Raw genomic sequence first — 15,771 nt, 5'->3', positions numbered from 1 at the left:
GCCACGGGACTGTGGCGTAATTCTATCATGGAGCAGCTACCACCGTGAAGTGAGGGTTAAGGGCTTCGGTAATCATTCAATATCAGAAAGCCGTTAACTCTTTCAACCTTCAACGCAATAAAATAAACTAATAACATTATTTACTGGTTATAGGACCTCTTGTGAGTCCGCGCGGGTAAGTACCACCTCCTTGCCTATTTCTGCCGTGAAGCAGTAATGCGTTTCGGTTTGAAGGGTGAGGCAGCCGTTGTAACAACACTTGAGACCTTATAATTTATATCTCAAGGTGGATGGCGCATTTACGTCGTAGATGTCTATGGGCTCCAGTAACCACTTCACACCAGGTGGGCTGTGAGCACGTCCACCCATCTAAGCAATAAATAAATAAAAAAACATTAGCTTCCTCTCCCCGGTTGATTGTCGATTGTTTGGTGCTTACACAACTGAGGAACACTCCTTATTAAAATCCATATTTGTATATTGAAACATGCTCGAACCGCAACGTGCGACTTCGTAACTCTGGGCTATATATGATTCCTGAACTACGAGAGCATTAAAACTAATTTAATATTTCGCAACATCTGTCAGAACCGGCCTAATCCGGACGAGGCCGGTTCCGCACCGGTTACATCCGGGACTGTTAAGCCGTGAACAAAACCGGATTAATGGTAGTCAAATACGAAAACCGAAAGCGAATTTTAGTTGAAATTCACATTGCATTTAGCTTTTAATCTGACTATTGCGGATTTGTAACTGGCTTTGTTTGAAAGTTGGGATTAATTGTAACGTAAATGGGAAGACTGTGGTCCATCTTGCATATTTAATTTTAAATTACCAGTACATAGCTAGTAGCAGACGAAATCATGACCTACATCTAATTATCCGACTCCAGCATGGACATCATAAGGTGAATCGCGCCACCGACCTTGAGACACGAGGTTGAGGTCTCAATGAAATTGTGCTGCATTAGCCGTGACTGTCTTTGAACACGACACAAAGTATTGTGTGTGGGTCAGAAGTCACATGCCCAGCAATCTTATATCAGCTTACCAAGTGTCGTTAGCTTCTATATCTTTTGACAGTAACCTAAATGGAGGCCTCCTGTATCACAATATCATCACTAGTTACTTCAGCTCACTGAGTTTCTTGTCGGATCTCCTCAGTGGGTCGCGATTCCGATCCGGTGGTAGATTCTGCGAAGCATTACTCTTGCTAGGACTAGTGTTAGCAAATTCTCTCAGGTTGAGCCCGTGAGCTCACTAGACTACCAGCGAATAGGTAGGGGAAAAAAGGTACTGCATGACATAAATATGCAACATAAGTTACTACGATCTATGAAGACAGTAATATATCCTTCCTTCATACGCATTCAATGTTAACCATGTTAAGAGGCTGTGATCCGGGAGACTTGAGAACAGAGTACCCGTTATCTTACGCATCCGTCTCCTGCCTCTGAGCACCAATCGCCTACTGGCACAAGATGAAAATATAAGACCTATTTACTCAAAAAACATCAGCTCATAATATAGCTTGCACATTAAAATGAAATGTGTCGTTCGTGTAGATGCATATCTGTACAAGAAACTTTACTGGTGGTAGGACCTCTTGTGAGTCCGCGCGGGTAGGTACCACCACCCTGCCTATTTCTGTCGTGAAGTAGTGAAGCGTTTCGGTTTGAAGGGTGGGGCAGCCGTTGTAACTATACCTAATTGAAACCTTAGAACTTATACCTCAAGGTGGGTGGCGCATTTACGTTGTAAATGTCTATGAGCTCCAGTAACCACTTAACACCAGGTGGGCTGTGAGCTCGTCTATCCATCTAAGCAATAAAAAAAAACAATAAAATATATTTACGTTTAAGACAGGAAGACAGTAATCGAATAACATTATACATCAGAACTACGGGTGCGCGAGGAGCCAAATTAAATCAACCTATGCAGACAGCTATCCGTACTGGTTAGAAGAATTTACATGGAAATGGTATTCGTGAAGCAAAAAAAGAACACTTTCAATGTTCTATCAAATTCTTATGTTATTGTTGTCGACAAGATGGACAGAGACAGCATAATAGATAAGACTGTCGCAGACCAGGTACGAACTTTTGTAAGTAAATTCTATTTTTTTTTATTGCTTAGATGTGTGGACGAGCTCACAGCCTATCTGGTTTTAAATGGTTACTGGAGCCCATATACATCTACAACGTAAATGCGCCACACACCTTGATATATAAGGTCTCAAGTATCGTTACAACGGCTGCCCCACCCTGAAAACTGAAACACATTACTGCTTCACGGCAGAAATAGGCAGGGTGATGGTACCTACCCATGCGGACTTAGAAGAGGTTCTACCACCAGAAATGGCCCCATGTTTACAAATGACTTCCATAATGAAGGAATAACGCCCCATAATAAAAATCAAACTCACAAAATAACACGCGAAAGCTACAACAGCTGTTACTACCATGATATTGAGACGACTTCATGAATGGGTAGTGGACTTTTAGTGGTGCTGTCCATGAATTATTGAGCAGTTAGCTCTAAGTTTATACAATTCTTTGTTGTTCGCTTTTCCTTCTATTTTGGAACATGAGAGAATCGCTAGACTCCCGGTTAAACGTTGGCTGTGGTAAGCAGGGATATTGGGTTCGTGTCGAATAAAAATTCCCAGCGATCCACAACTGATGCCCGAAACTTGGACGAGACAAAACTCAACGGAATCGAGGCTAGGTGCCAATTATCAAACTTATCGAAATTATTGAAGGCGTGAACAATTAACAAAAAGGCTGCCCATACTTCAAACAAAACTGAACATTGGCAGGAGAACACAGCTGATACTAAATTAGTCGTGTTGTCAGTTCAACTATTAAGCTGTACTTGGGTATAATTTGCCATTGTCATTATTATTGGCAGCGAGTGCGTCAGATATATATTAGCAGCACTACGATTGCTCGTCACGTTTCAAAAACGATCATTAATGTATTTCTATCGAACTATAAATCTTTTTAATGAGGCCGGTACCACCTGCCCTGCGATCATGTGATCCTACTTGATGGGCAGAATAGCTTAGAAAATACACTGTGGATAAGCATACGCTCTCTGCTAGCGACTTACTAATGGTTGAGCCTTAGCTCGCTCACCTGTCCTGGTGAAACTGGAAAGGCCTCTGGGCCACCACTAATCCATCATTCATGAAATAAAACTAATAATGCAAGTCCTCAAAACAGCTAAGGCTTGAATTAATAGATGTTTTTCAGTTGTTCTGAAAGTAAGGGATTCAAAATTAGTTTTTCAGGAACATTTGCGTAAAGGATGCCCGGGGGTGCGCGGTGGGTAGATAGACGAGGGTTCTATTTAGGATGGCTTGTTTTTTTGCGACTAGTACTTTCATAGACAACAACACAATGCCAACAAGTGATGTTCTTTTCTGAGTTTCGTAGTTTACGTCGTGTCTGTCCCTCTGTATGTCTCAACCATTTTTTTACTCATTTGGTACTAAGTAGATAACAAAGATTAGTATTCTATGACCCGCAACACAAAACCGTATCAAAAAAGATCTGTTATAGCACTCCGAATGTGTCATCGACGAATTGAAAAGAAGTTAAGCGCACATAACCGTGTGGTTGTCGTTAGATAATTCTTAACAATCAGAAGGAGGTTTCTAAATGAATAAAGCAAACGGTTCCCGTCTACCTGAGCTCAAAACTCCATAGAAATGTTCTGCGAAAAAATTGATTAAGTCAACGAAATGGATTTAACAAAATACGTCTTCTGCGTTTTGAAAAAAACCTTTACCGTTTCTAACAAGCACACAGCCTATGTAGTGTTGAATGGTCAGCGGTGTATTTTTATTTTTTTTATTGCTTAGATGGGTGGACGAGCTCACAGCCCACCTGGTGTTAAGTGGTTACTGGAGCCCATAGACATCCACAACGTAAATGCGCCACCCACCTTGAGATACAAGTTCTAAGGTCTCAAGTATAGTAACGACGGCTGCCCCACCCATCAAACCGAAACGCATTACTGCTTCACGGCAGAAATATGCAGGGTGGTGGTACCCACCCGCGCGGACTCACAAGAGGTCCTACCACCAGTAATTACGCAAATTATAATTTTGTGGGTTTCATTTTTATTACACTATGTTATTCCTTCACCGTGGAAGTCAATCGTGAACATTTGTTGAGTACGTATTTCATTTGAAAAATTGGTACCCGCCTACGGGATTCGAACACCGGTGCATCGCTTCAACACGAATGCACCGGACGTCTTATCCGTTAGGCCACGACGACTACAATTGCATATGCATTGCATATATTGTTTACAATGCATATTGCATATGCATAATAATGCATAATGCAATAATTTCCTCTAGAAACCTAAACATTTTTGCAATGTAAAATCTTTATTCTGATAATAATGATATCTTTTTTTAGGCTTTCTATCCTCTTTTTGTAAATAACGTGTCCGATGTAACTTAAAATTCACTCACTCTAATAATTTTGCTTCTGGGAAAAAATCGTTTCGTTAAAGTTTGGGCTAAAGTCAAAATCGATATAATTTTATTTTATTCATAAATAACAACAACCTATAAACAAAAACAAAAGATTTGTCCAATAATTTCCGGCCTCACGAAAATCTCGTCAAAAGCCTTTTAGTGATGCGCTTTTCTTTGAGCTGAATCGTCTGCAGCGCGGTCACGTTTGTCGTTTAGCTTTTCGACTTTACAATTGAGCTTTTGCGTAATAGAAAGTGTCAGTATACGTTTCATTTATATTGTTAGTCTTTTTTACAATATTTATTTGTGTTTACAAAATTAAGAATTATTAATCATTTTGCAGTTTCCATCACTGCGATAACTTTACATACATAGCATTAGCTTACTAAAGTTTTACGAGATAAAATAAAAAGAAATTTAAAATTATTAAGTATCCAAACTTTTACAAAGAAGATCATTATTGTATATCCCACTAGCTACAATAAAAAAATATTTTATTCTCTCTTACTGTTTTTTAAAAATTACATAATATCATACTGACATTTACGTTTCTTTACACAGAAAAGAAACTAGCATTAGCATGCGGTGTGAGGGTTTGCATTACTTAAATTTGAACTTGACGATTAGACGATCACTGGTTAGACTGAGAGGATATTGCAGCCACACACGCGCGGGGCGAGGTATAAGATAATTCGATGATCTCAAACGAAAGCCTGATGTTGGTGTTGGTTGCAAATTGTGTTCTCTGCATCTTCTTTGTTCTCAATACAGATACGTTCTTCCATCATCTTCCTTTTACCAGTGCACTGTTCGCCATCAAAACAGAGTTAATTCCTACTGCCCACAACTACTATGTTCTTCCACAATGGATTTTGAAAGATAATTTGTACTCTCTCACTCTGGAATGAAGTTCAAACATACACTCATTATCTTAATGTGTGCTGATATTAACTATCCATAGCTATTTATGTAAATAAGTGTCAGTTTTAAAGTATTGAGAACTTATACAAATTTATTAAGAATATGTTTTGTTGTGTTAACAAGTTCAGATACAAAAAACCCTTGTTCCACATTATGTGGCATTACAGGCAAAGTGTGTCCTCCTATTATGGTACATAGGGATTTGGCAAGAGTTTCACGATGGGCCTCCTGCCTGACGTCAATTCTCTTTGATATAATTTATTCACTACTAGTATATATTCACTATATGAACAAATAATGCCTGTAATTTGCTCTGATCAAACAACACACATGAAGACGGCCAGGGTTACAAAGTAAACATTCCCTTCTTTGAACGAGATTCGTGAGGTGCCCCCAAAGCGACATACAACTTTTTGGTGTGTAATCAACAGAAGACTTCAATCCCGCGTCTCAAACGTCTGAAACATTAAAGAGTTGAAACTGTCAAAAAGACAACGAGTTAAATCCAATTAAAACAGTAATTATGAACATGTGCTCTGTCAGTATTTCACTTCGTCAGCTAATTACCTCGAAAACTAAACATGAGCTTGTAAATTGTACATGTTCTAGTTTCCAGTTGGTCTGTCAGCTATCAGGTGCTAACTTGTTCAGAGAAAGTACTGAAATACACCACAACACCGAAATTTCAGAACTCTTACTAATCAAAGGTGAATGGTGTACTCAGCTTATATCAATATCTCTAGTATACTTATTATTTTAAAGGCCTCGTTAGTTTACATAAACGGTACAGTAGTGCTCGAGGTTTGGATTTTATTCCATAACACAGATTTTTTGTGAAGCCCACTAGGTATTCAGAATTTATTTGTACTTGTTAATTTCTCTGGTATGAGTTTCTAGCATCAATAGCACAGGAGACAATAACAGCGGGGCTATTTGATTTTGAGAGCTTTGTACGTTTACTTCTTTATTGATTTCCTCGATTAGGTAATGAATACAAAAACTACTAAGTTCATCAAACATTTCTTGTGTTAATGTGATTTGTGCTGCCCGACAAACTTTCATCAATATTTCGTTTGACTGTTTCAGTGGAAAAGTAATCATGCATTTTCTAAGAGGTTACATTAATGTATTGTTAGGTACTTAGGAATAGGGAAACTCGCAAGTGCTCAGACCAGCAGTGACTATTTAGTTTGCACTGAGCCTACTTTAGGTACGTTTTGTTGTGGCGCTCAAATGCTTAGATATAATAATAAATTTCTCGCGACATGTTGTTTTAATATCTGCGATGGGGTTTGGGGTAATGTGGCGCGAAATTACAAAACTGCTCCCCCTTTATTCAAGAATGTATTTTACGTAAATTTACATTCTTTTTCATCGTCCTTTAAGGCATTCGGTCGCAGGGTGTTTGTTTATTGGGTTCGTACTGATCCTGAGTACTGCTAGTGCGGTGCCATTATGTATTCCAGATTCCAGTTTTCAGTGTAAGATGTTATAACCGATTCATTGAGAGCCACCTTGATCTTCTCGTGGCTGATGTGGTTAGTGATAGTGACTCCTGTACCACTGGGTTCGGGTTAGAATCCCGGTTTGAATAAAAAAAAACAAAGACATCTTGCAATTTAGGTTCCCTTCTCAATATACTTAAATCTTACTCTTCGAATTGTTTCAGAAAATTCGATGGGAATCCGGCATTTAATTATCTTCCTCATGTTCCTGGGGACCACCGTGTCTTATGCCACGAGGGTGAGCATGAGCGTTGGCATTGTGGCCATGACCTCCAACAACAGCTACGATTATCCGGTATGTTGAACATTTTTTTCATTATAAAACTCTTTTTAAATTCAATTATATATTTTTCCGTAAATCAAAATACGAGCTTTGGCCCACTTGATGTTAAGTGGTACGGGAAATGGTAGGTTACAACGTGAGTGCTTCCACACTGGATAAGTATAATAACTAATTTTCCAATGCAAAGGGAACTTATGATTCGCAAGTCGAATTGTCGAGGATAATAACACGGTTCATCCTCAGCCTCCTCCCATCGTCGCCAATAAAAGTATACTTATCTATCTTTCGATTGATTTGATGAGCTCTAAAAGATTCACTTCCTCAGCGTATTTACGACTGCTTGACTATAAAACATATATGGCGTCGGATTCAAATTCCAAATCCCGTGGATACACGTGAGATAATTGAACATGGTAAATTTTGAAAAGTCATTTACGATTGTTTATTACGTAGCAGAGACTGGAAAAGGAGCAAACCGTTCTCAAACTCTAAAGCTAGACCAGATAATCATAGATCGTTGCGTATGTTAAAGGGTGTTTGGCCTGTAGACATTCTGAGCTTACTTTTTGTAGTAGATCCTGAAAACTACTGGTTTAAGGACTTTACGGAAGGAGTAGAAATACATACATAGACATAGATACAAAGAAGTCTATAAGAATCTGCCGGTGTTCGAATTCCTTGGCGGGTACCAATGTTTTTAGTGAAATACGTACTTAACTTTTGTTCACGAATGATTTTCACGATGAAAGCTTCAAGTAATAAAAAGAAAACCCTCAAAAAGTATAATTTGCGTAATGACTAATGGTAGGTTTTGGTCCTGATCCCGAGCGGACATTGGATGTCGGGTGTGAGAGTGCAAAGAGAGTTGGGTAGGACTCTAAAACCATCGTTGGGCCCGCGGTCTTCTCCCAAAATCTGCAGACCGCCAAGTCTCACATTGCCCGCGTGTCCCCTACGTGAACACCTCGCATGAGGTTAGACCTCCTGCCTATTTCTGCCCCGAAATAGTAATGAGTTTCGGTTTGAAGGGTCGAGGCAATCTTTGTACTAAAAAAGTAAGATTATAACTCATGGGTAGGTGGCTGCATTTACGACCTGATGGTGAGTGGTTACCGTCGCCCATGGACGTCGGCAATGCCGGGGGCAGAACTAAGCCGCAGCCTACTAGTTAAGAAGTAAAAAATACAAAAAAAACTTGCATGACAGTCGCTCGTGAACGACAGTAGTCTCCTGATGGTGATCTAGTGGACCGTAGCTCGATTAATTTTCTAGATTCATCTAGACTATTCTAGGTAGTCTTGCAAAATTTTCAGAATCCGCACGAATCTGACCATACTTCATGGTATTTAGATAACAAAACTACCCACTCTGAGGAAACTACCTAAACTCAGGGCGCATATCTCGTTAACTCCATTACAGATGTCGCTCGAATACTGAGAACGACTGCGCTACCTCCAAACGATCTTTTTAAGGGTAGTTCAGGCGATCCGGTCGGAATTCGGTTGTTTTTTCGATAGTTCCCACAGTTTATTTGACTTAACGGGCAATCGTAATGGCTTATGACTTGGCTCTTCTTTTAACGGACCAATTGGAGTTAAATTTACAGACTTTTTTTAACTTATCGAGATTTATCCGAATAATGTAGTTAGCTTTTAGATCAGTCGTGGCTTATCCAAGCAGCTATGGTTGTATTCATAACAATGGGCATGATGACGGAGACATACATACTTAGTCTCAACGACCTTTGGCTCAACGACATTTTCGTCAGTTTTTCAAGACACGACACGACATGATACGATACGTTAGCTTACAAAGATGTATTTTTAAAGTCGTCGTGGCCTAAAGGATAAGACGTTCGGTGCATTTGTATCTAGCGATGCACCGGTGTTCGAATCCCGCAGGCGGGTACCAATTTTTCTAAACGTACTTAACAAATGTCTACGATTAACTTCCACGGTGAAGGAATAACATCTATATCTATACTAATATTATAAAGAGGAAAGATTTGTTTGTTTGTTTGTTTCGAATAGGCTCCGAAACTACTGGACCGATTTGAAAAAATCTTTTACCATTAGAAACCGACATTGTCCCTGATGAACATAGGCTACTTTTTTAAAATTTTTTTTATTTTTTTTTTTTGGTTTCATGTGTGTTTTAATGTTTCCGAAGCGAAGCGAGGGCGGGTCGCTAGTCGTGTAATAAAAATTAAACTCGCAAAATTATAATTTGGGGAATTACTGGTAGTAGGACCTCTTGTGAGTCCGCATGGGTAGGTACCACCGCCCTGCTTATTTCTGCCGTGAAGCAGTAATGCGTTTCGGATTGAAGGGTGGGGCAGTCGTTGTAACTATACTGAGACCTTAGAACTCATATCTCAAGGTGAGTGGCGGCATTTACGTTGTAGATGTCTATGGGCTCCAGTAAGCACTCAACACGAGGTGAGCTGTGAGCTCGTCCACCCAACTAAGCAATAAATAAATAAAACTATGTATACGATGCCCACCATGCGTTCTGTTCAAAGGTCGCAGCAGCGATTGGGAATTCAGTTGTATTATCGTGTGTACGTCTCAAGGTGGGAGATATTCACGTAATGGTACTCACCGCTCTGTAACAATTTTAGATACTAAAAGAAATAACATATAGCACAAGTAGTTTAAACAGGAGATTGATACGCGTCTATCTAGAAGGTATGTTTCACTTGATAAGCTAAGCACGCAATGAACACTACGCAAAATTAAATGGTAAATATAATTTCAATCTATAGTATGATGTTTGTTCTTCTTTTCTCCAGGTCTTCGATTGGGACCGCAGCACCCAAGACACGATTCTCTCTTCGTTTTTCTGGGGCTACGTGCTGCTGCAAGTCCCAGCGGGCATGCTGGCCGGACGCTTCGGAGGAAAGTTCCTGATCTTCGCAGCCATGGCGTGCACCGGGGTCGTCAACCTTGTGATGCCTTTAGCCGCAGTTAAGGTCGGTAAATTATGCTATTCTGCGTTATAGAAGATGATAACTTATCTCAAAGTTATATAAAAATGCATACCCTACACGAAAATCGATTCAAGTAAGCACGTCCCTATCTTTTTATATCGGCCAATAAATTATACCTCGTCCGTTTTTAACTAAAATTTTCCCTTTTCGCGTCCAATATAACTTTGTAAGGTTTAAATTAATTTCGCGTTCAACATCTTACATTAAAAGGACATAGCATTTTAATATAACTAACTCTTCCAAAATGTGGATGTTACAGAAATTCACTAAATATAACTTCAACGTCAACGCTCTTTAACAAGTTGGATTAACTTTATTACTATATAACATTCAGTAACTGTTTGCCATAGTTGAAGCAAGTACAGTAGCAATACTACCCTCTAATCCACTATATTCGTAAAAGAAAACAGATATGTGAATACTTAATACCGGCACTATGGTGTGTTCGTATCGAGCGATGAGATCATGTTTGTCCAGGTGATCATCCTTTGGCAGGTCTATCTACGAACATACCATATATTCGCGAAGAACTGGGACGATCAAGAAATCATTATATACTGGAATCAAATTTATAGGCAGCGGCTTGGCTTTGCTCCTGGCATTGCTGAAGTCCATGGGCAACGGTAACCATTCACCATCAGGTGGTTCGTATGCTGATCAGCCTACTAACAGGGACAATCAAAAAATGATGAACCTGCATAGGTAGATAACACTATACTGTCTATTTTTAAAATAAAGCAGTCTGGCGTTGCTGTTTGAAGGATAGTTAATCACCGTACAATATAATTGTAACTTCAATTTCATTTCTCAAGATGGGTGATGTCTGTGGACTCTGGAAGCCACGTAACATCACCTGGGTCGTGATCTCGACTGGCCGTCTGTACAATAACTGAAAAACAACTTTAAAATTTGATTAATTAAATAATTGAGTGGTAATAGTTAAGATACATTTGATTTGCTGTTATAAACGAAACTATGTTTTATTAAATTCTTCAGAATACGTATCTCTGATGCGCGATTGTATAAATGCACTAAAGTAACTTATGAAAGTACTGTATTACAGTTTTCATCAGTGCAATACAACGAGATAATGTTTTATTATTACCGATCCCCGGTTCCTTGCAGTTATTTGATCTCACGTCTAGTCCTTTTAGTTTTAAAGTCTTCGGCTTGCATTATGACGCCTTCTAGTCGTTATTATTACTAAAGAGTTTTCAAATTGTTGTTCTTGGACTGATTAATGAAAATTTCAATTCCATTTATCCCAATTTATAACTGTACTTAGGGAAGAATTTTTAAAAAAGATATCACTTCCAGATTACGTCTTAAGTGGCCAATAGTGGAATTCAAAAACATCAGAGAAGACTTGACACACACCATCAGCCAAGTTAATTGATAGAACCAAATTTGTCAAAACTGCTTTAGACAAATATCCAAGATTTATATTAATGATGGACATTTTTTTTGTTTTATCTCGGAGAAGATTTTCCTTTTTTCACGTGTGTAAGAACTTACGATAGAAATTTATTGATGTAATTTGTCTTATCAAAATTATGCTTTCATATCTTGTAAAAAGTCTTATAGAAGGTAGTGATAATATTTTCTTTTACCGTTTTTTGTAGCTATAAAGTCTGCAAAAGCTATTTATTACTATGTTTTGCGTATAAAAATAAAATAATAAACTGTAAAATCCTAGAGCTAGTATAACTAGTTTACTGGTGGTAAGACCTCTTGCGAGTCCACGCGGGTAGGAACCACCGCCTTGCCTATTTCTGCTGTGAAGCAGTAATGCGTTTTGGTCTGACGGGTGAGGCAGCCGTTGTAACTATACTGTGACCTTAGAATTCATATCTCAAGGTGGGTGGTGCATTTACGTAATAGATGTCTATGGGCTGCAGTAATCACTTAACACCAGGGGGGCTGTGAACACGCCAACCCATCTAAGCATATTTTTTTTTTTTTTAGATGTAATTGCAACGATGAAACATCAATTATGTTAGAGATACGGTAATTCTGCCCGGCGTAGTTGTAAGCGAACCATGAGGCGAAGCCGGGTCCGAAGGCCTTTAAACAGATCCCAAACATTTTTGACTTTTGTAGTGTAATATTATAAAAACCAAGGAAGAAAAAAAATTAACAATTACTGTTGAAGGATGTACTAATAAGTCCAGCTCCTTCATTGATTGTCTGATGTAATAACACATGACGGCCTAACTAAAATAAATTATTATATATAATATATTAAAATATATTTATCTATACTAATACTAATAATATTATAAAGAGGAAAGATTTGTTTGTTTGTTTGTTTGTTTCGAATAGGTTCCGAAACTACTGGACCGATTTGAAAAATTCTTTTTCCATTAGAAGCCGACATTGTCCCTGATGAACATAGGCTATTTTTTTTATTTTTTTAAAATTTTTTTTTTGTTTTCATGTGTGTTTTAATGTTTCCGAAGCGAAGCGAGGGCGGGTCGCTAGTGTTTTATAATAATAAGTGTTAGAATACAAGTTCACATGCACTTTCTGGTGAAATGATGTTCGTAGTGGATACTATCAAATATGACGTACGCATGGGAAAGTTTTTTTAGTGGTGTTGTACGCAGATGAGATTAAGGCTCATCTGATGGTGAGTAGTCACTGTCCCATAAAGACCTCAGCAATGCCAGGGATGAGCCGCTGCCTACCGCTGCCTAACTCTGGGAGCTCTCCAGAAATCTCGTTTAAAGAAAAACATATCATAGCGCTCAGGAAACACCGAAAAGGGAAGTCTTTTCAGAGCCAAATGGTATTTGGCAAAGAAGATCTGTGGACGAATGCAGCAGTTTCAGATAGTTTGAACTCTGCTTACTGCTAAGGGTATCAGGATCTTGCCATAAACTAGTCATAGGATTCGATTTTAAAACGAAGAACAACAATTATACAATTTAAACTTTGATTTCACATACCAGAGTCGGTAAGTGCATTTATGTTGTGATGTCCAAAGGCTACAGTAGCCTTTTACCAATAAGAACGACTATTCGCTTAGGTAGGCACCTACTCGCTCGGTAGGCAGTTGCTTGGCTTTGCTCCTGGCATTGCTGAAATCCATGGGCAACAGTAACCAGTCACCATCAAGTGGCCCTTATGCTCGTCTGCTTACAGTAAAAAAAACCTATTGCAACAGGCCACAAAAAAGCCATATCGCCAAAAGTTATTGATAATGAAATTTAATAATTAGTATTTTATTTCTCCAGGGCGACTGGATAGCGGTGTGCGCGTGTCGCATCGTGATGGGCTTGACGCAGGGCCTGCTGTACCCGAGTCTGCATGGCATCCTGGGACGCTGGGCACCGGCCAACGAGAGAGGAAGACTTGGAACTTTTGTCTATGCTGGTAAACTTCGTTCTTGGACATCGGCAATGCGACAATTGCTGAAACCATTCAGATCATTATTCCACGTGACGTGTCCGGGATACCACTAAGCCACGAGGATGTAATGAACTAAACCAGGAACTAACTTCGTAATGTTCTTCGTGGTTTATATGTTATATAGTAAGCCGGGAATGGACTGTATTGCCATAAAATTTAACCGCATCACTAGGTATGAGGGGATAAATCTTAAGCACTTCTCTCTCAGATCTCAGAACTTTACCAGCACATTTAAATAATTTCCCACTTTGACCATTATATGACTAAATTAAAGTTAAAATTAATTTAAAATTAAAATAAAATTTATTAACTTGCATTAAAGGTACAAGGTAAAAGTTGTATCAATTTTTTCTAAAAACGCTGTGGTAGGGGTTTGTGAATACATTTTTTGTCTTAATCTCGGTCAGCCTATACAGACCTCCTAGTAGTATAGTATTTATTTTACATTATGGCTTAGATGGGTGAACGAGCTCACAGCCCACCTGGTGTTAAGTGGTTACTGGAGCCCATAGACATCTGCGATGTAAATGCGCAACCCACCTTGAGATATAAGTTCTAAGGTCTCAAGTATAGTTACAACGGCTGCCCCACCCTTCAAACCGAAACGCATTACTGCATCACGGCAGAAATAGGTAGGGTGATTAAACTTTAGATTAAACTCCAAATAAATCTTTGTCTGAAAATGAGACTTTGAGTTTGTGCTGCACCGCCATGTGAGGGACCTGGTCTCAATTGCATTGCACCTTTCCACTCTTACACGATGAAATTGTAAATTGAACCGTGAAGTTGAAATATTGAAATCCCGTGAATGTGTTATCAAGGGTCTATTGGCAACAGCTATATACTTCGCCAATCCACTGGTCACTATAATTTTTTTACAAATTTCACTTTACTAATGAAAATAGTTTTTTCAAGTTTGGCGAAAATAGCTCCCAACTGTTATGTGTAGTAGCAAATCTAATTTCTTGTTCTCTTTTGCTTGCACTTATCGTTCGAAGCTTATATAGGAGTGAACTAGAAATATGCGGATTAAGTAGGAGGTTCTGTTTTCAAAATTCAGCCCTAATTACCCTAGTTTAGTTCGTTTGTCCTAATTGCTTTTAATTAACTTAACGACACTTCTTAATCGGCTACAACAAGAAGTTTAAAATGATTAAAAGCACAAAAATGAACAGTTACAAAAAGTTCCTTATTGTTTTTTGTGGTACACGTTTGTGAGTTAGAAATCCTCAGAGCGGCTGGCTATTCGTCCAATGGCACTAGTGTTATAGTGACAATGTATATAAGTGAATGTACTAGAGGTAACCGATGATAATTTATTGCACTTGATAAGCGGATTCAAGACGCGCCTAGGCCTAGCAACTAGGTGGCTCCTAGAGCGCGTGGATATCACAACCGGAGACACCAGGTCGAAGATACAATGGTACATTGTAACGCTTCTTCCACCCTTCAAGTCGGAATATACGACTGCCGCACACATGATATAGATAGCATCCTAGTACCTACATGCAGCGCGCTCGACCACCATACATTTTCAAAATTTTGTACAATAGTTAGCTAATTTAGCGTACTGTTGATTCTTAGCACATTGCAAGTTATACAGGCATGCTGTTCAATCAAAATATGAACATTAGAATTTTATTGTAAGCTTATAATGGTAACACCTAAGTCCTAATGAAGTTAGCTAATTTTAAGGTTTGCTCGGGGCAACCCTCTCTTCCGTTCCTACCTTTTAGCCCCGTGCATGGCAACTTGTTATTTAATTAAAATAAAATAAGAATAAACGCGAAAATTCATTTTACAAGCCTGTATTTTATTTACGCAATCAAAATATCAAGTAAAAAAAAGAATTTATTTGTTATCCCACTACTTTAAACTCCTTGTTTCTCCAACTCGCTAGCACCAATAACCTCTTCGACTTTCTAACAGGTGCTCAACTCGGCACAATCATCGAGCTGATGACATCCGGAATGCTATCAGCTAGTTCCTGGGGCTGGCCTTCTGTCTTCTACGTGGCTGGAGTGACCTGTCTAATTTGGTCTCTTCTGTGGCTTGTACTTGGGGCTTCAACTCCTGCCACTAGTAAATGGATTTCAAAAGAGGAAAGGAAATATATCGAGAGCAATGTTGGATCTGATGAATTGGGACACTCGGTAAGTAGTTTTCATGTT

At 38.9% G+C, this 15,771-nt stretch overlaps 1 protein-coding gene across 1 annotated transcript in view; it reads left to right on the top strand.

Annotated features, from left to right (window-relative positions):
* LOC114244955 (putative inorganic phosphate cotransporter) overlaps nt 1–15,771 on the top strand; it is a 40,349-nt gene that overhangs the window by 18,903 nt on the left and 5,675 nt on the right. Inside the window, exons 2-5 of the mRNA XM_028176925.2 lie at nt 7,082–7,212; nt 9,992–10,171; nt 13,426–13,564; nt 15,530–15,753. Of these exons, the coding sequence (XP_028032726.2) occupies nt 7,082–7,212; nt 9,992–10,171; nt 13,426–13,564; nt 15,530–15,753 (674 nt within the window). The remainder of the gene's footprint in view (nt 1–7,081; nt 7,213–9,991; nt 10,172–13,425; nt 13,565–15,529; nt 15,754–15,771) is intronic.

Source organism: Bombyx mandarina, chromosome 08, assembly GCF_030267445.1.
Source record: "Bombyx mandarina strain Sakado chromosome 08, ASM3026744v2".
NCBI lineage: Eukaryota > Metazoa > Arthropoda > Insecta > Lepidoptera > Bombycidae > Bombyx > Bombyx mandarina.
Note: the sequence above shows the minus strand (reverse complement) of the source record. Positions and strands in the feature narration are given on the sequence as shown.